The sequence below is a fragment of the Gymnodraco acuticeps genome, unplaced genomic scaffold (assembly GCF_902827175.1).
Source record: "Gymnodraco acuticeps unplaced genomic scaffold, fGymAcu1.1, whole genome shotgun sequence".
In the NCBI taxonomy this organism is placed as follows: Eukaryota; Metazoa; Chordata; class Actinopteri; order Perciformes; family Bathydraconidae; genus Gymnodraco; species Gymnodraco acuticeps.
Genome location: NW_022991547.1, coordinates 32,005 through 54,895, shown reverse-complemented (window position 1 = coordinate 54,895; position 22,891 = coordinate 32,005). Strand labels below are relative to the sequence as shown.

At 41.7% G+C, this 22,891-nt stretch overlaps 1 protein-coding gene across 1 annotated transcript; it reads left to right on the top strand.

Annotated features, from left to right (window-relative positions):
- Positions 1-1,074: 1,074 nt before the first annotated feature.
- LOC117533512 (unconventional myosin-VIIa-like) lies at positions 1,075-20,934 on the top strand (the record flags this gene model as incomplete). Its single annotated transcript, XM_034197282.1, is given in 17 exon segments — positions 1,075-1,192; positions 3,705-3,831; positions 4,337-4,506; positions 5,659-5,852; positions 6,193-6,317; positions 6,394-6,551; positions 9,748-9,901; positions 11,875-12,030; positions 12,648-12,753; positions 14,998-15,111; positions 15,402-15,489; positions 15,798-15,904; positions 16,253-16,438; positions 17,357-17,473; positions 17,709-17,792; positions 18,862-18,981; positions 19,515-20,934. Coding segments are annotated over 17 exon segments (2,217 nt in total), but the record flags the coding sequence as incomplete, so codon positions are not given.
- Positions 20,935-22,891: the final 1,957 nt, after the last annotated feature.

Sequence of the window (22,891 nt, the reverse complement as noted above, 5' to 3'; positions counted from 1 at the left end):
AAGGTAAACGTCACCACATCTGACAACTGTGTGCTTCAAGATTCAAGGCTTTATTGTCATGTGTACGTTAGCTACCGTCAATGAAACACTCAAGTCACAGGCTCCTCCAACAGAGCAACATATAAGATAGTAGTTTATTGATCCCAATGTGGGACATTTTTGTGTTGCAGCAGCATAAAAAGACATGGCATTGTACAATAAAAATTAAAAAGACTAGATATATATATACATGGAACATAGAACAAATAAATAGCTCATTGTCAGCGCTCACAAAAAGGTCAAAATCACCACATCTGATAACTGTGTGTTTCAAGATTCAAGGCTTTATTGTCATGTGCACAGTAGGGACAGTGTAGGGATGGCAATGAACAACTCAAGTCACAGCCTAGGCTCCTCCAACAGAGCAACATGAATATATATATAGGACATAGAACAAATAAATAGCTCATCGTCAGCACCCACAAAAAGGTAAACGTCACCACAACATCCATAAACATCCATCTGATTGCATTTTGCAAATTATGTATCTAATATATCATATTCCATTTACTTGTATATAGACTCTTCTGGCACTATTTATTTTCTATTTGTATTTACTTGCTCCAAACATTATATTGCACTATTGTATCTGTTCTATGTCCCATATATATATATTGCACTGTTGGAGGAGCCTGGGACTTCAGTTTTCCATTGACATATCTACAGTATACTGTACTCCAATGTACACATGACAATAAAGCTTTGAAACTTGAATCTTGAAACATCTGACAACTGTGTGTGTGTAGCTGTGTGACAGTAACTAACTCAAAGTGTGTGTGTGTGTGTGTGTGTGTGTGTGTGTGTGTGTGTGTGTGTGTGTGTGTGTGTGTGTGTGTGTGTGTGTGTGTGTGTGTGTGTGTGTGTGTGTGTGTGTGTGTGTGTGTGTGTGTGTGTGTGTGTGTGTGTGTGTGGTGTGTGTTGTGTGTGTGTGGTGTGTGTGTGTGTGTGTGTGTGTGTGTGTGTGTGTGTGTGTGTGTTGTGTGTGTGTGTGTGGTGTGTGTGTGTGTGTGTGTGTGTGTGTGTGTGTGTGTGCAGGGACTACACAGTAAACGCAGGCTGAGCACTCAGAGGGTGAAGGAGGACGTGGTGGACTTTGCTCGGTTAAAGTGGCCTTTACTCTTCTCACGCTTCTACGAGGCCTTCAAGTTCTCCGGTTGGTCATACTGTATACAGCTGTCTTATTTACTATTGGGGTCCTTTGGAGGGGAACTATCCCCTCCCTCTTCATAAATGTGCTTTCTACTCCTACTTTAATCTTGTACATTATGACCGTCTTTCCCTGGATCCATAATGTGAAAAAATACCTTTAATTACCCAAACACGCTGTTGTCCTTACTCATGTAGGAATCATACTTGCCAACCCTCCCGATTTTCGCGGGAGACTCCCGATTCCATTGCCCTCTCCCGGTTTCCTCCCGGGGTCATATTTCTCCCGCATTTCTCACGATTTCTGACAAAATCAGATTTACTCACGACTGCTTCCACTCGGACTTTAATACAGCTACACCATTGTTTGGTTTCCATGGTAGCGCGTCGCTTTAGTAGCGCAACTGAAAGTCTGAGAGGGTGAGGAAGATAGTCACAGAAAACAGAACAAGAATCGACGACCCTCTGCTCACTCCTCAGGTCCAGCCCACACATATGCTCCATCAAGACAGTGCACTTACAACTACAATAAGCATGTTAGTTAATGTTAATCCAATACAGCTCCGGCGATCCACTAGCACCCCCCCCCCCCCCCCCCTCCGCGGTGGTTTTGAAATCCTCCCGATTTCTGAAGTCTCAAGGTTGGCCAGTATGGTAGGAAAGGAATGTATTTGTTTATAGTGTCGTGGACCGTCCCCATTGAGGGTGGAGTGGCGCAGTGGGCTGTGTGTTTGACCATCAGTGGTGTACTGTGGGTATTGTCCACAGTACATGACCATTACATGTATGTATGTGTAATGTGTATCTGTAAGGAGCTTTGAGTCATTGAAAAGCGCTTTAATAAATATAAGGAATTATTATTATTATTGATCGACTGTCACAAAAAACTGGAAATGGGGCAGCTTTAGCCAACATTGCTAATTTCCAGCTGTTGTCCCCAGCCAGATGATAATAATTTCAATTATATTATAGCGTCTTTCAAGAGACCCAAGGATGCTTTACAAAACAAAACAACAAAATAATAATAGTCCCACAGATACAGGTTTGAAAAAGAACAGGTTGCTGGGTATAATAGTCACCAAGACATCAACAGCATTAGTTATAAAAAAAAAGGACATGTGATGCATAGTTTTACTTCCATGTTCCTTTATATATACTAATGGACACCCTTAAAATCACAACACATCAACAGCATTAGTTTTAAAGAAAGGATGAAGTAGATAGAGGCGAAAGGATAGAAGAGACCAATCAAATATAAACAACACACGTTACTACGTACATGTCACATATCATCACAATCACATAACAGAACATTGCAACAACTGTAAACACACACACACACACACACACACACACACACACACACACACACACACACACACACACACACACACACACACACACACACACACACACACACACACACACAACTCCACCCCTCAAAGACTGCAACCACTACTATTTTAGAAAAACTACTGTAAGTGTAAATATGCAAATTGACATGTATGTTTATCCGTTGCGCTGTCATCGCGAGTGGAGATTATGAATGGGACAGCAGTGTCACAGAAATGCTCAAGCGGTTGAACTGGGTGGAATTAAGTGAAAGGCGGCGATTGGCTCGTTTGGTTCTCTTCTTCAAGATTGTCCATAACATCTCAGCCATTGATGCATCAATGTACCTAGAGCCAGTTAGAAGAAGTGCAACCCGCAAAGCCAACTCTTTGAACTAGTGACACTCTTAAATACTCCTTCTTTCCGAGAACAATCAGAGAGTGGAACTTGCTACCAGAAGAAGCTGTCATCGCAGAAACCGTGGAGTGCTTCCGGCAAATTTTAAGAGACATTTAGCGGGGATCATCCATCCCCCACTGAGCGTGATACCTCTGGGTTCTGCTCAGTATTAATCCAGATCCAGATCGCTACTACCTCTGCTTTTACCACTCTTATTTATTTATTTATTGTGTCTATTTTTTACTGCAGTGAGAGTTGCCAAAGACATTTCGTTGTACTTTGTATTACATTACATTGCATTTAGCTGACGCTTTTATCCAAAGTGACTTACAATAAGTGCATTCGACCAGGAAGACACAACCTTGAAGAAAACAGAATCATAAAGTACATCAGGTTTCATAGAGCCAAACATTTCAAGTGCTACTCAACTGGCTTTAGATAAGCCAGTCCTTTATTAGTATAAAAGTGCTTCGTTAATAGTTCTAACGCTCGAAGTGGAGTCGAAAGAGAGGAGTTTTCAGTTTGCGCCGGAAGATGTGCAAGCTATCTGCCGTCCTGATGTCAATGGGGAGCTCATTCCACCATCTTGGAGCCAGGACAGCAAACCCACGTGGTTTTGCTGATGGGAACTTGGGTCCCCCTCGCAGCGAGGGCGCAGCGAGTCGTTTGACTGATGCAGAGCGTAGTGCACGCGCTGGGGTGTACAGCGCGTGCGTAAATGTAAATATGCAAATTGTATGATGTCAATAAAGATATATTCTATTCTATTCCACCGTCTGTCCTCTCAGGCCCCAGTCTGCCGAAGAACGATGTGATCGTGGCGGTGAACTGGACCGGGGTTTACTTTGTGGACGAGCAGGAGCAGGTCCTTCTGGAGCTTTCCTTCCCAGAGATCACCGCGGTGTCCAGCAGCAGGTACCATAACACCATTTTATTAGTATTTACTTGCACATCTGAAAACATTCTATTACACTATTTTATCGGTTTTATTTGTTCTATGTCTTATATTCATGTTGCACTGTTGGAGGAGCCTGTGACTTACGTTTTCATTGACACACTAGCTAATGTGCAAATGACAATAAAAGCCTTGAAACCATGACCTTTAAGCTACAGGGATTAAACATCCTCTGTGTCAAATTAATATTCATTTTGAGGCCTCCTGCAGAAGCCACTCAACCCAAAATGATCCTTGTAAACGAATCATTTGATGAATAACTCAAACACAAAACATAGCCACTGTTCGCTTTTGTATTTCATTAATAAATAGCTGTCAGGAAATTGAACTTTAACAAACATGACAAAACATGTTTCTGGAAAAGATTTCACATCATGGCTTTGATTGAAAAGAATAATGTCTAATCATACATCCTCGTTCCGCCTCAAGGAAAGCCTGTGATTTAAATGACATCCCATCTCTCAGAGGGGGGAAGCTGCAGGGCCAGAGCTTCACGTTGGCCACGGTGAAAGGAGACGAGTACACGTTCACCTCCAACAACGCTGAGGACATCAGAGACCTGGTGGTGGACTTCCTGGAGGGTCTGAGGAAGAGGTCTAAGTACGTGGTGGGACTGATCGACTGCCCCAACCCTGGTGAGACACAACGCTTCATTTAACTGTGTCTAAAAGCATTGCAACGTTCTTATTAATACTAGAACACCTCTGTATACTGTAATAAACGTGTGTGTATATGTTCAGAATCAGAGTCAGGTTTATCACCAGGCAGGTTGACACGTACGAGGAATTTGACTTGATGTCGTCGTGCATACATTAAAGTAAAACACAGATAGAAAACTGTATTAAGAAAACTATAACAACATTAAAAAATATTTAAAAACATAGTCAAATATAGCAGTATTTACATTTAAATGGAATTGGAATAAAATAGATATTATAGAAGATGTTGTGTTTTGTACCCACAGGAAAAGTGAAGTATTTAGATTCTGAATTTGCTGCTGGACTTCATATAAATAAATGTATATCAGAGGTTGCGCTAGACTTTTTCGCTGCCCGACAGGATCGTGACATTTCCGTCAAAATCTATTATAACCCGTCATCCTCGTTCCGCCTCAAGGAAAGCCTGTGATTTAAATGACATCCCATCTCTCAGAGGGGGGAAGCTGCAGGGCCAGAGCTTCACGTTGGCCACGGTGAAATTAGACGAGTACACGTTCACCTCCAACAACGCACACAACTCTGCCGGGGGGGGGACGCACACTAGCTCGTGAACTGTTAGCGCCGTGTTATGCATGCCCACTGCACCTCGCGGGAGCGCAGCGTAAAGCTTGTACTCACAGACATTTCAATTATCTGTTCGGCAAAGTTAGGTTTGGAAACGATATCATTATTACTTTCTCAACCTTCAAATCCTGCCTGAAAACCCACCTTTTAAAACTAGCGTATTCTATATCATAATTCCTCTAAACTGTTGTTAAGACTTTGTTTTTTAAGTCTCGAATTACTGTTTGGCCTTGTTTTTAATTATCCTCTGTAAGGTGTCCTTGAGAGCTTTGAAAATAGTGCAAGATAAATGACCATCATATATCATAGGCATGCATAATGACACCGGAGCCCCGCTGCGGGGAAACCTTGGTGCTGCTCTGAGTTTATTCTAATCCGTCAAAACGACGGACGGCTTTCAGATTTTTCCGTCATTGTTATAAAAAAAAACGTCATAGACGGAAAATATTCGGTTAACGCGACCTCTGATGTAAACAGTCTTCATTTGTCTTGTTCGTCCCTCAGTGGGCGCGGTGGACTCCACCTTCCTGAGTTTCTGTAAGGGGGATCTGATCGTCCTGGACGAGCACAGCGGGGATCAGGTGATGACGTCGGGCTGGGCTCACGGGATCAACGACCGCACGAAACTGAGAGGAGACTTCCCTGCTGACTGCGTGTACCTGCTGCCCAGCCTCACCAGGCCGCAGTACGACATCGTGGTGAGGGGAGAGGATGTGTGTGTCAAGGCACACGGACGTAAAACCATGCATCACTGTATTATATCAGTCAGTTTGAAACGATCAATGCACCTTTCTTTCTGTTTGCAGTTTCAAATAAGCCCTTCAACATTTTAAAAACACACATTATACTCGTTAACTTGCATTTCATCCCTCATGTAAAAATCATTTTGTAAAGCACTTTGAGCTGCACGTGAATAAAGCTTTATTATTATGAGAACAGGAGATCAGAATGAGAAACGATTGAGCGACATTGAGATGTTCTCTTTGCACTTGGAAATATATTTGTCTTTTAACTCCTACCATTTCCCTCTCTCCTCAGGCTCTGGTGACGATGACTCCTAATCAGAGGCGAGAGTCCATCGGTTCGTCTCAGCTGAGCGTCTCCGACATCGAGGACAGAACTAAAGCCCACACGCTGGAGGAGTTCTCCTACGACTACTTCAGGTGAGTTTCCGCATCCTTTGCAGACATAAAGTGTACCTATACATGTGTGTTTCACCCTCTTCTATCTGGTCTCCAGGCCTCCTCCGAAGAGCACTCTGAGCAGGGTGATGAACCCAAAGTCTCGGGGGAAGGAGCGTCTGTGGAGCTGCAGCCGGGAGCCAATCAAACAGCCGCTGCTGAAGAAGGTGCTCGCCCACCAGGAGCTCTCCCAGGAGGCCTGCCTCGCTTTCATGGATATCCTTTAGGATCTGTATATGTGTTATATGCAGAGATGGCAAAGGTGTTCAAAAATACTCTGGTGAAAGTAGAAGTACTGACTAAACTTCTTTACTCAAGTGAAAGTAAAGAGGCTTTGAAATGTACTTCAGTAAAAAGTCCCCATAACTAGCAGCTGCTTTAAAGAGTACCTGACCTCCCTTTATATGAATAGAACAATAATGTCATTGTTAGCTAATGAATGTTTCCATGCTGAACAACGGCAACATGACAACGTTTCCATTGGTCCCTCTTCTTTAGAGAAGACCAGGAAATGATGGATACACGGATCGTGTTCAAATCAATAGGCACGCAATGACTCTAAAGAATAATGATCACGCACCAAACACACATTCAGACTAAAGGAACCAGCTGTTTGGAGAATGAGAGAAGTAGAAAGTACAGGTATTTGAGTTCAACATGTAAGAAGTAGAAAGTACAGGTATTTGAGTTCAACATGTAAGAAGTAGAAAGTACAGGTATTTGAGTTCAACATGTAAGAAGTAGAAAGTACAGGTATTTGAGTTCAACATGTAAGAAGTAGAAAGTACAGGTATTTGAGTTCAACATGTAAGAAGTAGAAAGTACAGGTATTTGAGTTCAACATGTAAGAAGTAGAAAGTACAGGTATTTGAGTTCAACATGTAAGAAGTAGAAAGTACAGGTATTTGTGTTCAACATGTAAGAAGTAGAAAGTACAGGTATTTGAGTTCAACATGTGAGAAGTAGAAAGTACAGGTATTTGAGTTCAACATGTAAGAAGTAGAAAGTACAGGTATTTGAGTTCAACATGTGAGAAGTAGAAAGTACAGGTATTTGGGTTCAACATGTAAGAAGTAGAAAGTACAGGTATTTGAGTTCAACATGTAAGAAGTAGAAAGTACAGGTATTTGAGTTCAACATGTAAGAAGTAGAAAGTACAGGTATTTGAGTTCAACATGTGAGAAGTAGAAAGTACAGGTATTTGAGTTCAACATGTAAGAAGTAGAAAGTACAGGTATTTGAGTTCAACATGTAAGAAGTAGAAAGTACAGGTATTTGGGTTCAACATGTAAGAAGTAGAAAGTACAGGTATTTGAGTTCAACATGTAAGAAGTAGAAAGTACAGGTATTTGAGTTCAACATGTAAGAAGTAGAAAGTACAGGTATTTGAGTTCAACATGTAAGAAGTAGAAAGTACAGGTATTTGAGTTCAACATGTAAGAAGTAGAAAGTACAGGTATTTGTGTTCAACATGTAAGAAGTAGAAAGTACAGGTATTTGTGTTCAACATGTAAGAAGTAGAAAGTACAGGTATTTGAGTTCAACATGTAAGAAGTAGAAAGTACAGGTATTTGAGTTCAACATGTAAGAAGTAGAAAGTACAGGTATTTGTGTTCAAAATGTAAGAAGTAGAAAGTACAGGTATTTGTGTTCAACATGTAAGAAGTAGAAAGTACAGGTATTTGTGTTCAACATGTAAGAAGTAGAAAGTACAGGTATTTGAGTTCAACATGTAAGAAGTAGAAAGTACAGGTATTTGTGTTCAACATGTAAGAAGTAGAAAGTACAGGTATTTGTGTTCAACATGTAAGAAGTAGAAAGTACAGGTATTTGAGTTCAACATGTGAGAAGTAGAAAGTACAGGTATTTGTGTTCAACATGTAAGAAGTAGAAAGTACAGGTATTTGAGTTCAACATGTGAGAAGTAGAAAGTACAGGTATTTGTGTTCAACATGTAAGAAGTAGAAAGTACAGGTATTTGTGTTCAACATGTAAGAAGTAGAAAGTACAGGTATTTGTGTTCAACATGTGAGAAGTAGAAAGTACAGGTATTTGTGTTCAACATGTAAGAAGTAGAAAGTACAGGTATTTGTGTTCAACATGTGAGAAGTAGAAAGTACAGGTATTTGTGTTCAACATGTGAGAAGTAGAAAGTACAGGTATTTGTGTTCAAAATGTAAGAAGTAGAAAGTACAGGTATTTGTGTTCAACATGTAAGAAGTCAAAGCAATAAGTCGTCAGGGAAATAAGTAGTGGAGTAAAGTACTGATACCAGAAAAATGTACTTGAGTACAGTAACAAAGTATTTTTACTACACTACTTCCCACCTCTGGTTATATTTTTTCATCATCACCCTTTTTTTACCAAACAGAATACTTTTTAATTATGTTTTTTCTCAGAATAACACCTTCCTCTCCCATAATTAAACAAATAAATGCATACATATAATACATTAAACACATTAAAGGTGGGGTAGGTAATTCACTTCCGAAACACTTTTTGTTATATTCCATGGAATGCTCTTAACATCCCGATAGCAATGAATATCTGAAATGCTTTGACAACAAATACATAACAATATATCATCAGTGGAAGCCGTGGCGCTGTGAAAAGCACGACCAATCATCTGAGCCGGCCCGGCTAAAGTAACTGGATGGCCTACCTGCCTGTCAGCCTTCCATCTGGGCACAAATTTATCTCGTGCCCTCATTGGTCATGTGCGCGTTCGTGTGTTTTGGAGGAGGGGCTCTGTGAGGAAGTCTGAAGGAAGGGGCAGATTGTTTTCGGCTGCGTATTTTCAATTTCTTGCGCACTCGAGCTGGTTTCTCCATTCTTACATACCCTACCTTTAAGTAGTACTTAAAAGATATAAGTACATTGAGACGAATGCATGATTTAGCATGCATTTGAATAAAGTACCATATTGACCTGAATATAAGACGTTTTTTTTTTCCTATAAATAAATCTGAAAGAGATTTTCTTCTCCGTCTTATATTCGGGGGTCTAGACTTTTCGATGTAATTACACAGTCACAGCAACAGATGGCGCCAAACGAGTGTTCCCCAAGCGAGACACCGTCTTAAAGTAACAGTACACAGCAACAGGTAGAGATAGAGCTGGAGAGACAGAGACCAAAAATAGGCGAGCCCAAAAAGACCGCCTTAAAAATGTAAACAGTCAGAGAAAAGCATTAAAACAAAAGAAGGTATTTTTCCAAAAATGAGTAAAAAATATTCGGATCAAAACGGTACTTTCAGGTTTCTTGCAGTTCTGAGTTTGTTTATTTATGGTTTATATCACTTGTCAGGTAAACAAAGTGTGATGTAGTGTAAATAAATCTTAGATTCTCGTCCCCTCTCTCATGGTATTTAAGAAGTATTTAATGATTGTTTGCTGTCCTTGACCCTTGCACCTCTGATGAAGTACATGTGCGACTACCCGTCCAAACGGGCGCGCTCCGTCAACGAGCTCACAGACCAGATCTTTGAAGGAGCTCTGAAGGCCGAGCCGCTCAAAGACGAGATCTTCTGTCAGATCCTCAAACAGCTCACTGAGAACAGCAACACGTGAGACACACACACACACACACACACACACACACACACACACACACACACACACACACACACACACACACACACACACACACACACACACACACACACACACACACACACACACACAAGCGCACACACACGGTACTATACTTGATTTAAGTGTTTCCATTTTCTGCTTCACACACTAAATGTTGAAGGTAGATAGTGAGCTTTTTTCCCCACTAAATGTAATTAACACTCATTAAGTAAGTAAGTAAAAGTAGTTGCTTGATATTTTAACATATAAAAACTAGGGCTGGGACTCGATTAAAAAAATTAATCTAATTAATTAGAGGCTTTGTAATTAATTAATCGAAATTAATCGCATTTTTAATCGCATATACATATTTGACCTAAGAACAGTGAGAAGCAATTTTTTTTCACATGGATTTTAGTATACCATTAGGCGCATTCACACCGCAGTACTTTTCCCACAAAGGTTCATGAGAATTTACTTCATGAGAACTCTTTGAACCTGGGGGAGGATTAGGCAAATGAAGCCGCTGACGTCACTTCTTCTTCTTCTGCTTTGGGTTTACTGGCAGGCCGCAAACCACTTCACGGCGTATACTGCCGCCCAAAGTCCCCGGCCGGAAGTCCCCGGAGTTGGGGACTGGCTTCAGTAGAAGCTGCTGGGAGTCCCAGCAGCTTCTACTGAAGCCTTCCGAGTAAATCGCCAGAACGCCGACACCTCCTCATCTCCACCGCTCCCATGTTTTATTTTGTGTTGCCATAAATTAGTCTCTCTGCGTTTCTGCGCTGGGCTAATGCTAATAATGCTAATGCGAGGATAATAAAATGGCGGCTTCACAACACTTTTTGGGAGTTTTACGGGGCGTGGTTTGCAATCCGCCCAGCCAATCAGAAATATAGCTCTTTTCTCACAAGAGAGCCGTACGAAAGTCCCTGCTCTCTAGCAGCTCTCTGCTCTCTAGCAGGGACTTTCGTGAGGGTAAAAAGGTTCTCATGAACTAATTTTAGTACCGGCTCTTTTTGGTGTGAACGCGATAAAAGAGGCTAACGTCCACGCTAGCTTCCACGCTAGCTGCTATATGTTTTGCATTGAGGTGATACTTGAGGCTTGATGTGCTGCGGTGATATGCAAATTCCTTTTTGCATAATTTGCACACAACCGTGCTCTTATCGCTTCCATCCGTCCGTTTTTTAAAACAACATTTCCCACTGTTGTTCACTGTGGTTTGTTGTTGTCTGAAGTCATGAACGTTAGTTAGTGCTCCAGTATAATCGGTACGCCTGAAACTCATCCAGTGAGAAACGTTCCGCGGTGCAAAAATAAGTGCGATTAAAATGCGTTAATTTTTTTAACGCGTTAATTTTTGTGTAATTAATTAATCTTAATTAACGCGTTAAAGTCCCGGCCCTAATAAAAACACATGCTATGATTATATCATATAATGCAGTACACTTCCCTTCTTGAAACGAGTATTTTAAGATTTACAAATGGTTCTACGTTGAAAAACTACAACATTAAAATGCTCTTACAGTACATACAATCGTTAGGGATAAAAACAGGATGTTATAATATTAGATTTTAAGACCATAGTTTTTCTAGTTTTACTTAAGTAAAGGATCCGAGTTATTCTTCCACCTCTGGTAGAAAGCCACATCACAAACTGATAAACCAGTATCGCTTAATAAAAAGGTAAATAGGTGCAGCTTAGCCTGATCGACTTTAAGTGTCAAAGATGGTAGTTTGGAAACAATTATTCAACAAGTATTATGATCTTTTAGTACGTCACTGTGTTACAATTACGTGTGTGTGTGTGTGTGTGTGTGTGTGTGTGTGTGTGTGTGTGTGTGTGTGTGTGTGTGTGTGTGTGTGTGTGTGTGTGTGTGTGTGTGTGTGTGTGTGTGTGTGTGTGTGTGTGTTGTGTGTGTGTGTGTGTGTGTGTGTGTGCGTGCGCGTGTGTGTGTGTGTGTAGGTACAGTGAGGAGAAGGGCTGGGAGCTGCTGTGGCTCTGCACCGGTCTGTTTCCTCCCAGTAACATCCTGCTGCCTCAAGTCCAGAAGTTCCTGCAGGCCAAGAAACATTATCCTCTCGCTCCGGACTGCATGCAGCGGCTGCAGAAGGCCTTACGGTGACACACACACACACACACACACACACACACACACACACACACACACAACACACACACACACACACACACACACACACACACACACACACACACACACACACACACACACTCACACACACCATGTATACATCACTTCAGGGGACATTACATTGACTTACATGCATTTCCTGGAGACTTATCCTAACCTTAACCAGAACCAAAACATGCCTAACCCTAACCAAGTCTTCACCCTAAAATTAATGATTCCCCTCATGGGGACCTCCAATTTGTCCCCATAAGGGAAGCCAGTCCCTACACGTGACTATGTAAACAGATTTAGGTCCCCACAAGTATAGTAATGCTAGACCACACACACACACACACACACACACACACACACACACACACACACAGTCTTTGAGCATGTTTTCTCTCAGTGATTGTGCTGTTATGTTAAATGTTTGTTGTTTGTTTTTCACGTATTGTGTCTGGATATTTGTCTATGATGATGAGCTGCTGGCATGCAAGTCAAATTTCAGACTTGATCCGACCATTAAAGTTTTATCATCTCGTCATATCGTATCGTTTATATTATGCAGGGTATAATTCTACTTCCTGTCTACCATGTGTTTCAGAAATGGATCCAGGAAGTACCCTCCTCACCTGGTGGAGGTGGAGGCCATCCAGCACAAAACCACGCAGATCTTCCACAAGGTTTATTTTCCTGATGACTCCGACGAGGTCAGTGATGACGTAACATGCTAAATATATATAATTACCTAACACATTATAACTTCAGTTACCATAAACTCATACCATATATGGAGCTGGTGCTTGCCATTTCAAAACAAATCTAAATAAAGTGAGACAATGTTATTCATAAAAGAAGAAATGCCAAACTGTTCCTCTTACTTTCATATATTAAAAGTTGAATTTATACAATTTATATCATTGTTAATTACCTAATGTTTGAAGCAGCTGCAGCTTACGAATCAAAGCTAATGGAGGATAATATCATCTTATTCACTGTCATGTTTAAAGTGAAAAAAAATGGGGGAACAACGGAGCTGATCCAGATTTGCGTCCGATATGACGTAATATCTGAAATGTGGACCCACGGCCCAATCAGAAACGTTGCTATCAGAAACAATGCCCGACTGTTTTGGACGTAATATGGTCGGTGTTTACATTAGCATCGCTAACACTCAGAGCTAACCTGTACTGGAGAGCATGTGTGTGAAGAAGCAGGAAGTAAAAAGGAACTCACCTTGTGGTATAACCAAGCCCCCAGGAAGTGCGCCGGAGTCTGATGAGAATATTCGTGCTGGCCAAACGGCGGTACTACACTTCCGTTTGGTTGCTGGGCCCGGAAACACTTTTTCCCATTGACTTACATTGGGAAAGAGTGGTCTGTAACTCGTTGGATAATTTTTTTTAAACTAAATAAACAACCCAGTATGAACACTTGTATAGCCCTTATTAAAAACATTCGTTCCTCAAGTTGTAAAAATGTGCTAATAACGTTATTCTGAGGTATTTCACTCGGCATTATGAACGCGCATCTAACCCACGGGACCGCGCCGCCCGGCACGTTCATGTTAGGTGTTCAGTACTACATGAGTTTCTCTTTACCCATGGATGCACAATAACAACGGACCATATCGCCTTACTGCCACGGAGCTGTAATAATGGATATATTGCACATGTTTGCTGTAATTCATCATTTGTAAAATATTATACTACATGGGCTGTATGATGTAAATCTTGTACCGTAAATGTTGTATTAAATAAAGTTAATATTACCGACGTAGATTAACGTTCCTGTAGCATCTTATTGCACTTGCAATTGTTTTAGTTACTTGTGCTACTTCACATGAATAATCACAGTTACTATCCTTTTACTCCATCACATTTAAAAAAGAAATAGGCTATTGTTATTTTAACTCCACCACAGTAATCCATCACCAGCTTCACTTTTTAGATAAAGTTTTAACTCACAATTGATCATAACAGGCTTCAACATATACATTTTGATATATTACCCAGTGGTTTCATGTACAACCAAGTATCATGCTAAATGAAGCTCTGTTGCTTGGATATCACTAGATCCTGATGTCAGCGTAATATAAAAGTACATAACGATTGATGTGTAATTTAGCATAATTTACTAGCGAGCTGCTAACTTCCGCCTCGTTAATATAAATCCAGTACCATGCTGTAATGAACGTGTGGTGCTGTTACGTGTACGCAAATTCACGTGCTTAATGTGGACGAGCCTTTTGGACGGCGTGGTTAAAGTTACGCATGCTCGATGAGCGCACATACGGGTACTTCTCAGGCATGCCGGGTAATCTGTGACGTTTCGCTCTCTCAAAAGTTGGGCCATTTTGTCATCATGCGCCATTGAGCAACTCTCATAGGAATTAATGAGGCCCCGCCTCCCACGCTGTATCCAGTTCTTATTATACATCCATGGGTATAACCGGCAAGAGAGAAAGCCTTTGAGCTCCAGACTGTTTCAGAGATAATCCTTGATAATCCATGATATGGCGTTTCATCACGGCAGCATTTAGTGTAGACAGTAGCTGCCGGGTCCCGCATGAGCTCAGACCCCTCCTCTTTAAAGCTTTATACCCAAATCAGCACTTTAGAAACAGGAAGTGAAATAGAGGGATATGAGGCATGGCTAGAATGATCTGTTTGGTATTTTGAGCAAAACACTTCATAGACATGTTTTTTATATATTTTTATATATCTGAGACCTTTTGCCTAAGCATAGCATGATAGGTGACCTTTAATCCTTTTACTTGCTTGAAATTATTAAATTAATCCTTAATGTTTATCAAAATATACTTTACATATTGCAGCTAAATCTGCTACTGTGAACATATTTGCCATAAAACACACTTTTCTCTCCCATTTTCTTCCTCTTACTCATGTTGTATACGTGCAGTAATTATATAAAAGCCTCCTGTGTGCTTGCAGGTGTTTGAAGTGGAGTCGAGCACGAAGGCCAAAGATTTCTGTCACAACATCTCCGGACGTCTGCTGCTCAAATCCTCCGAGGGCTTCAGTCTGTTCGTGAAGATCACCGACAAGGTAACATCTGGATATCTGGATCAAACATCTTTTTAGTACCTGAGGGGGAGATGATGTTTGCGTTAAACAATGTCCTGGTCCATATAGAGCGTAGGGAGGTGAGCACTTTAATATATCATTATAAGAACTTGTCATCGAAGTAAAGTCTACTTTTCCCATCTCCACCTGATGTGTGATTTGATTAAAAGCTCCAGAACGTTTCCTAATTGGTCCTCGTGCTGACGTTACAAACTCATTATCATTCAGAACAAGTTTTACTCCAAATATCTCCAAATATTCCTGTTTTCCAGGTCATCAGTGTTCCCGACGGAGACTTCTTCTTCGACTTTGTGAGGCATCTGACGGACTGGATCAAGAAAGCTCGGCATGTGAAAGACGGTAAAGCAACAAACACAAATATTCTGTAGAATGTAAAGGTTTTGTACATTGTTGTGGATTCATATAACGCGTGTGTGTGTGTGTGTGTGTGTGTGTGTGTGTGTGTGTGTGTGTGTGTGTGTGTGTGTGTGTGTGTGTGTGTGTGTGTGTGTGTGTGTGTGTGTGTGTGTGTGTGTGTGGTGTGTGTGTGTGGTGTGTGTGTGTGGTGTGTGTGTGTGTGTGTGTGTGGTGTGTGTGTGTGTGTGTGTGTGTGTGTGTGTGTGTGTGTGTGTGTGTGTGTGTGTGTGTGTGTGTGTGTGTGTGTGCAGGTGTCTTGCCTTCTCTGACGTATCAGGTGTTCTTCATGAAGAAGCTGTGGACCAACACCACGCCGGGAAAAGACACGATGGCCGACTCCATCTTCCACTACTACCAGGTGAGCAGCAGCGCTCAGAGAACAGTCTTCAAACCTTTTATTCATTCATTTAAAAAGCAATACCTGGGTCCTACGTCTGCAACGTGGCTGCGGGAAATGACGTCCTGCCTCGCTTTGGAAAAATGAACCTCTGTGATCAAAAGGAAAGAAAATAAATGTACGGAGATATGGGGCACGTTGATGCATTTCCTTGAGAGTGATCAAGTGGAGATTGATGAATATGAACATTTCCTGAATGTTCGATGTTGAGCCTGGGGAGTGTTATTGTTGTATTGTGTGACTGTATGTTCTTTCTATGTTAAAAAACCCAAATAAATGAAGTATATTTCTGGTTGTGTTTCTCTGCAGGAGCTCCCTAAGTACCTGCGGGGTTACCACAAGTGTCTGAAGGAGGAGGTGCACCAGCTGGCCGCTCTGATCTACAGGGTGAAGTTTGAGGACGATAAATCTCACTTCATCAACATCTCTAAGATCCTGAAAGACCTCGTCCCTCAGGACCAGATCCGACACCTGTCCCCCGACGACTGGAAGAGGGTGAGGGGACGGAAATAGATGTTATGACTGATTAAAGGACAAAGAGTAGATACGAATTAGGGATCGACCGATATGGCTTTTTCAAGGCGATTATTAGTAATCAAGGAGACCGATAACCGATATTTGGAACCGATATACATTTGCAGTCAAATCAGAAAATCTTGGTGTCAAAACGTGGAATAACTTCTTTGAAAAGCCTTTTTATGTTTAATGAACTTTTCAACATCTTAAAACTGCTTTCCTCTCTGTGACCCTGAGTAAAGTAAATGAAGTTAAAATAAAAACTACTACAACTTGTTCTGAACTTCTGATATTTGAGTCTCACTCATTTAATAGTCCCAATTCAGCAGCACCAGATTGTGGTGCAGAAGGCAGAGTTGCTGCGAGGCTCCACTGGCAGCCGTCACAGTCCCAGTCGTCCCTAATACCCTAGCAAGCACGCTTCCACGCCTTATGGTCTGAAGCTCTTTTAGCTATTTGAAACGTTATTCTGTTCTGTTCTGTTTATTCCGTTATTGTCTGTCTTCTGCTGATTTCTCTTTCCTGAGGACAGTTTAGCCATCATGAATCCACAGTGTGTGCTCCTCACATCACATGAATATTCAAAATGTTTTCCGTGGTGTTTCCTGATGGAGTAACCTAGAGAAATGTATTATTTTGGCACCAGCTGACGTTAAATTGACCGGACTTCTTTCTGCGGATTGATATTGCACATGGTCCAAAGTAAAGAAATAACAAACGGCATATTGTCCAAATGGACCAATCAGAATCGAGCACTTAGACTGACACTCACATAAAAGAGGGAACGTTTCTTACATTATTCCTCGTCAGATTCTGCATGTTTTTGACACCAGGCGGGAAGACGATAACTCTTTGAAGTCTTCAGAGTTGTTGTGTTTCTCTGTCTCTCCCTCTCAGTCCATCATGTCTCTGTTCAACAAACACTCGGGGAAATCTCAAGAAGAAGCCAAACTGTCCTTCCTCAAAATCATCTACAAGTGGACCACGTTCGGCTCTGCCTTCTTTGAAGTCAAGGTAAATAGTCATATTTGTCATAAGGTGAATTTAAGTTTGGATCTGTCGCTTATGTTGTTATCATGTTGTGGAAAAAGACCTGAGACCCCTTTACCTCAAATGAGTAATTCTGCAGTATGACATTTTCTTTTAAAGACCGTTTTCCATCAAAAGGAAATGTACCTCAAAATGGTACTTTATCAAATGTCGAGTTACATTTTACCCCTGATTGTTTTAAATGATGTTCTTTCTGCAGCAAACAACTGATCTAAATTACCCAGAAACCCTCCTGATAGCAATCAACAAACATGGAGTCAGTCTCATTGATCCTAAAACTAAGGTGGGTGCACATTCATCAAATTTCCAATAAATATTATGTTCAATTTTGAGAACAAATGTGTTTTCGTCACACCTGCACCTGAAAGACAGTCTGGGACCAATGGAAGTACTTCATTACCTGTAGTCAAGGGTGTAACTTTGGTTTCAAGAAGTGTGGGGTGGGGGGGGGGGGACAAAACAGGGAACTGTATATATTTCAATAATCAAAAAACCATTAGAATATTCTCACAGCCAATAACACATATTTGATAAGCTCAACTCTCCTATCTATAATTGACCTAGTCTGCATTCTTTCTAGTTATTTATGCATATTTCACTAATCACACCTTTCACACTGTGTTTTTAATGTTGTACTGACCTATAGCACACAGTGGAATGATTTCTTAACTTATTTTGAACAACTATATTAAATAGATGGACATATTTGTGTACATAGATGACCAAACCGTTTGAGACCCAGTGAGATAACTTAGACTAAAGTTTACAATCTAATCTCTCAGAGAGTCCGTTAGCGTTATCTCAGCCTCTCAGTCCGACAGGAGAGAGCTCTCCTTCTCCTTATTGTTGAAACAGCTTCTAATCTCCGTTAGCTCCGAGCTAGCACCAGATGCTAACAACAACCCCCGTAACTGGTGCGCTCTCTCTCGCTCGCACACTCACACAAAATGCGCTCGTGCCACACACACACACACACACACACACACACACACACACACACACACAGACGCTGTGGGCTACTCCGTGGCGATGACCGCTTGCGTAGAAAAAACTAAAAAACACATTTGAAAAGTCGGGGGGACACAAATGGGATTTTGAAAAGTGGGGGTGACCCCCCTGTCCCCAGTGGAAATCACGCCCATGCCTGTAGTACATTTATTTATTTAATACAGACATAGTAGTGAACATACATTTCCTGTAGTCAGAGGTAAATGTACATTCATTACAGATTACTGCGTCTCAAGCTTCACAATTCGCATACCTTTTTGGTATCTAATCTGCTTGTGTTTAGGAGTGTGTGAACTGTACTGTTTCTGCTCTGTAACATAGTGTTTATTCCCCCTCTCCTGCAGGACATCCTCACCACTCACCCCTTCACTAAGATCTCTAACTGGAGCAGTGGAAACACGTATTTCCACATCACCATCGGGAACCTGGTGCGCGGCAGCAAGCTGCTCTGTGAGACCGCTCTGGTGAGGAACTGGAGTTTATACTATTTAACACCTGCAAGCATACACATTCATTTAAAGTGTTTATGTTGTTGAAGTGTGTTCATGTGGAGACAATATTAGATTATAATGTTACTACTGCATTATCAATGATTTACACAAGGAGTACAAGTCAAATAAATGCAGAGAAATGTTTAGTATTTGTAGAAATAGAAATAGCAAGGTCATTTATATAGTGCATTTCAACACAAGGCTTTACTTACTACTTTAAATAGCACTTAATGGAAATATTAGTTTAGTTGTTGCAAATGTATTTAATTATTTGACACCACTAGTTCTTAAAAAAGCTTTATTTTTAGTGGGAAATTTTACGAAGTTTGGCAAAAAAAACACAAGAAATAGCGGCATTTTTGGTAAGAAGGTGTTTTCTGGGAATGAACCAAAACAACATGTTTACCTTGAACAGCACATCACTTAAAAGCAATAGAGCCACACATCCTGATGAATAAGCATGTATGTAATGCAGTGTGTCTGACCTTTGACCTTTGACCTCTCAGGGTTATAAAATGGACGACCTGCTGACCTCGTACATCAGCCAGATGCTGACGACGATGACCAAACAGAGAACGTCCCGGGGCAACAACAAGTGATCCATTCACCGTCACACACACACACACACACACACACACACACACACACACACACACACACACACACACACACACACACACACACAACACACACACACACACACACACACACACACACAACACCACACACACACACACACACACACACACACACACACACACACACACCTGTGTGATTTTAACCAAAACAAAGGTTATTGAGGCGGTTTTTTGGGGTTTCATTTGTTATTAATGCATCGGCCCCTGTCTTAAAAACTCACATATTGCCTTTAATTGAAGTTTCCCCACCCGGCAATTTGGATGGCTCGATATAAGATCATTATTATAAACTGTTTATATTATCGGATGTTTTATTTTCAATGCCATTCAAAAGTTAGAAATCTACTGCAACACAATCGTTTTTATTAAAAGGAAAGGATTATTACAATAGCTAATTCCAAACGTTCATCATATTATCAGAGTTTTCTTAATTAATTTCATTTCAACTTTTTTTTAGACAGAATTCAGAAATAAGACCAGAAATAGTTGGAAAATCCCCGAAACAGAAGTCTGTTAGTTTGTGTTTGTGAAGTAGCATTTTGAATCCTCTATTTATCCTCAGAGATATTACAAGTTTACCAAACCAGCATTAAATATAAAGACACTTCTGAAACCTAAGATGTAGACCATCATGTAGTGTTTTCTATTTCTTTTAGTAGATACATTGACTGTTTCTGCAGACAAACTTAAAGGTGGGGTAGGTACGTTTGAGAAACCGGCTCGAGTTACACTTGTTGTTATATTCCATGGAATGCTCTTAACATCCCGATAGCAATGAATATCTCAAGTGCTTTGACAATAAATCCATAAATAAATATCTGTGGAAGCCGTGGCGCTGTAAAAAGCACGACCAATCCTCTGAGCCGGCTAAAGTAACTGGATGGCCTACCTGCCTGTCAGCCTTCCATCTGGGCACAAACTTATCTCGTGCCCTCATTGGTCATGTGCGTGTTCGTGTGTGTTGGAGGAGGGGCTCTGTGAGGAAGTGGGAGATTTCTTCCGGTTGTGTATTTTCACATTCTAGCGCACTCAAGCTGGTTTCTCCAAAATGACCTACCCCACCTTTAAGATATATTGAGAAGACACTGGATTAAAAAGTATCTCGAGGTGAACGGATGATTTTTTAACGTGTTGTGTGTGCCAGAGTTCCTCCTGATCCACTGTACCAAAACTACTTAACTATGTAAATGTACAAACCCTTAGCGTTGATCTTTAAGCATTGAGTCTTAATCATACCTGTTTATGTGACCACTGATGTAGACGTGAATAAATGACGTTTTGCAAAGAGCAAGGGGTTTGATTTGTCTTGAATACCGGCTGCTGAGGTTCTGGAGCTCAATCTGGGCCAAAAGCTTTGATGGTTTAAAAGAAACATTTGATCTTGAGCTTTGACTAATACAAGAATGTTCGAAAAATAAGTGAATAAAGCGTTTCAAATGTTTGTGATTCGGCCCGGATCGCGCAGACTGCTTTTTGTATTAATGAGAGTGAAGCAATTTAATTACCTTGCGTTTTTCCAGGAACACCTTGGGGTGCAAAAAACTTCAACTCAGAGCATTAAAAACATAATGTTAATTGAGCTAATTAAGGTCATTATCCAATTGGATTGATTGGTTATTAATGTTGGACACTTGGAGATATACAACTGTACCACGATCTGAAAAGAGAGTATCCTTGAGGTTAATTAATACAGCTTTCATCCATTTAAATTATATTTATCACTAGCGGATAGCATACGTTCATGGTTTCATTAAGCAAACATTAGCAATCCTTCAATGGTTGCAGAATATTAATTACATTTAAAAAATCTTTAACAAGAAAACAGACTCCGTCTAGTTGGTTTTAAGGATCTACTGAACGTTTTTAATCAAAATGAGATATTATAAAAGCAGTAAACAGCTGCACTAAATATGCTAATACTTCCTTTAACCATTCACCCTGAGTTTGTGTGTGAAAGACTCACAATGTGATATATTACCTTGTGACAGTATGTGCGCTTAAAACAAGCAGAAACAACCGTTCTAAAATATGGGAATACACGAGAATAACTCCTTTAATCTTTCAACCTGAGTTTGTGTGTGACAAAAAAACGACTCACAATAAGATGATATGTTTGTGTCACTTTATTTCATTAAAACAAAGTGCGTCTGACAGTGTGTGTGCTGGGATCTGACAGGGGGCAGTATTTATACGAGAGGGGGGGATAAATGGAGCGAAGCTAGTTCATGCAGTCAACTCGAGCCCCAATCATACATTACCACGTGACGCGCCTCGTCCCTCTTACAACCAACCAAACACATTCTCCTAAACATGCCGCTCTATTGAAGCTGCCAGGTCTTCCTGCCTCTGCCTCGCTGTGCTGCTGCTGCTGTGTTCACTTGCTATTGCTGCGTTCATGTTCCTGCTGCTGTGTTTCATGTTGCTGCTGCTCGCCTGCCCCACCACCACCCCAGCTTCCACCACCACCCCAGCTTCCACCCCAGCTTCCACCCCAGCTTCCACCCCCACCTTCCACTCCAGCTTCCACCCCACCTTCCACTCCAGCTTCCACCCCACCTTCCACTCCAGCTTCCACCACAGCTTCCACCCCAGCTCCACTCCAGCTTCCACCCCACCTTCCACTCCAGCTTCCACCACAGCTTCCACCCCAGCTTCCACCACAGCTTCCACCCCAGCTCCACTCCAGCTTCCACCCCACCTTCCACTCCAGCTTCCACCACAGCTTCCACCCCAGCTTCCACCCCAGCTCCACTCCAGCTTCCACCCCACCTTCCACCCCACCTTCCACTCCAGCTTCCACCACAGCTTCCACCCCAGCTTCCACTCCAGCTTCCACCCCAGCTTCCACCCCAGCTTCCACCCCAGCTTCCACCCCAGCTTCCACCCCAGCTTCCACCCCAGCTCCACTCCAGCTTCCACCCCAGCTCCACCCCAGCTTCCACCCCAGCTCCACCCCAGCTTCCACCCCAGCTCCACTCCAGCTTCCACCCCAGCTCCACTCCAGCTTCCACCCCAGCTTCACTCCAGCTTCCACTCCAGCTTCCACCACAGCTTCCACCACAGCTTCCACCCCAGCTTCCACCCCAGCTCCACTCCAGCTTCCACCCCAGCTTCCACCCCAGCTTCCACCCCAGCTTCCACCCCAGCTTCCACCCCCAGCTTCCACCCCAGCTCCACTCCAGCTTCCACCACAGCTTCCACCCCAGCTCCACTCCAGCTTCCACCACAGCTTCCACCCCAGCTTC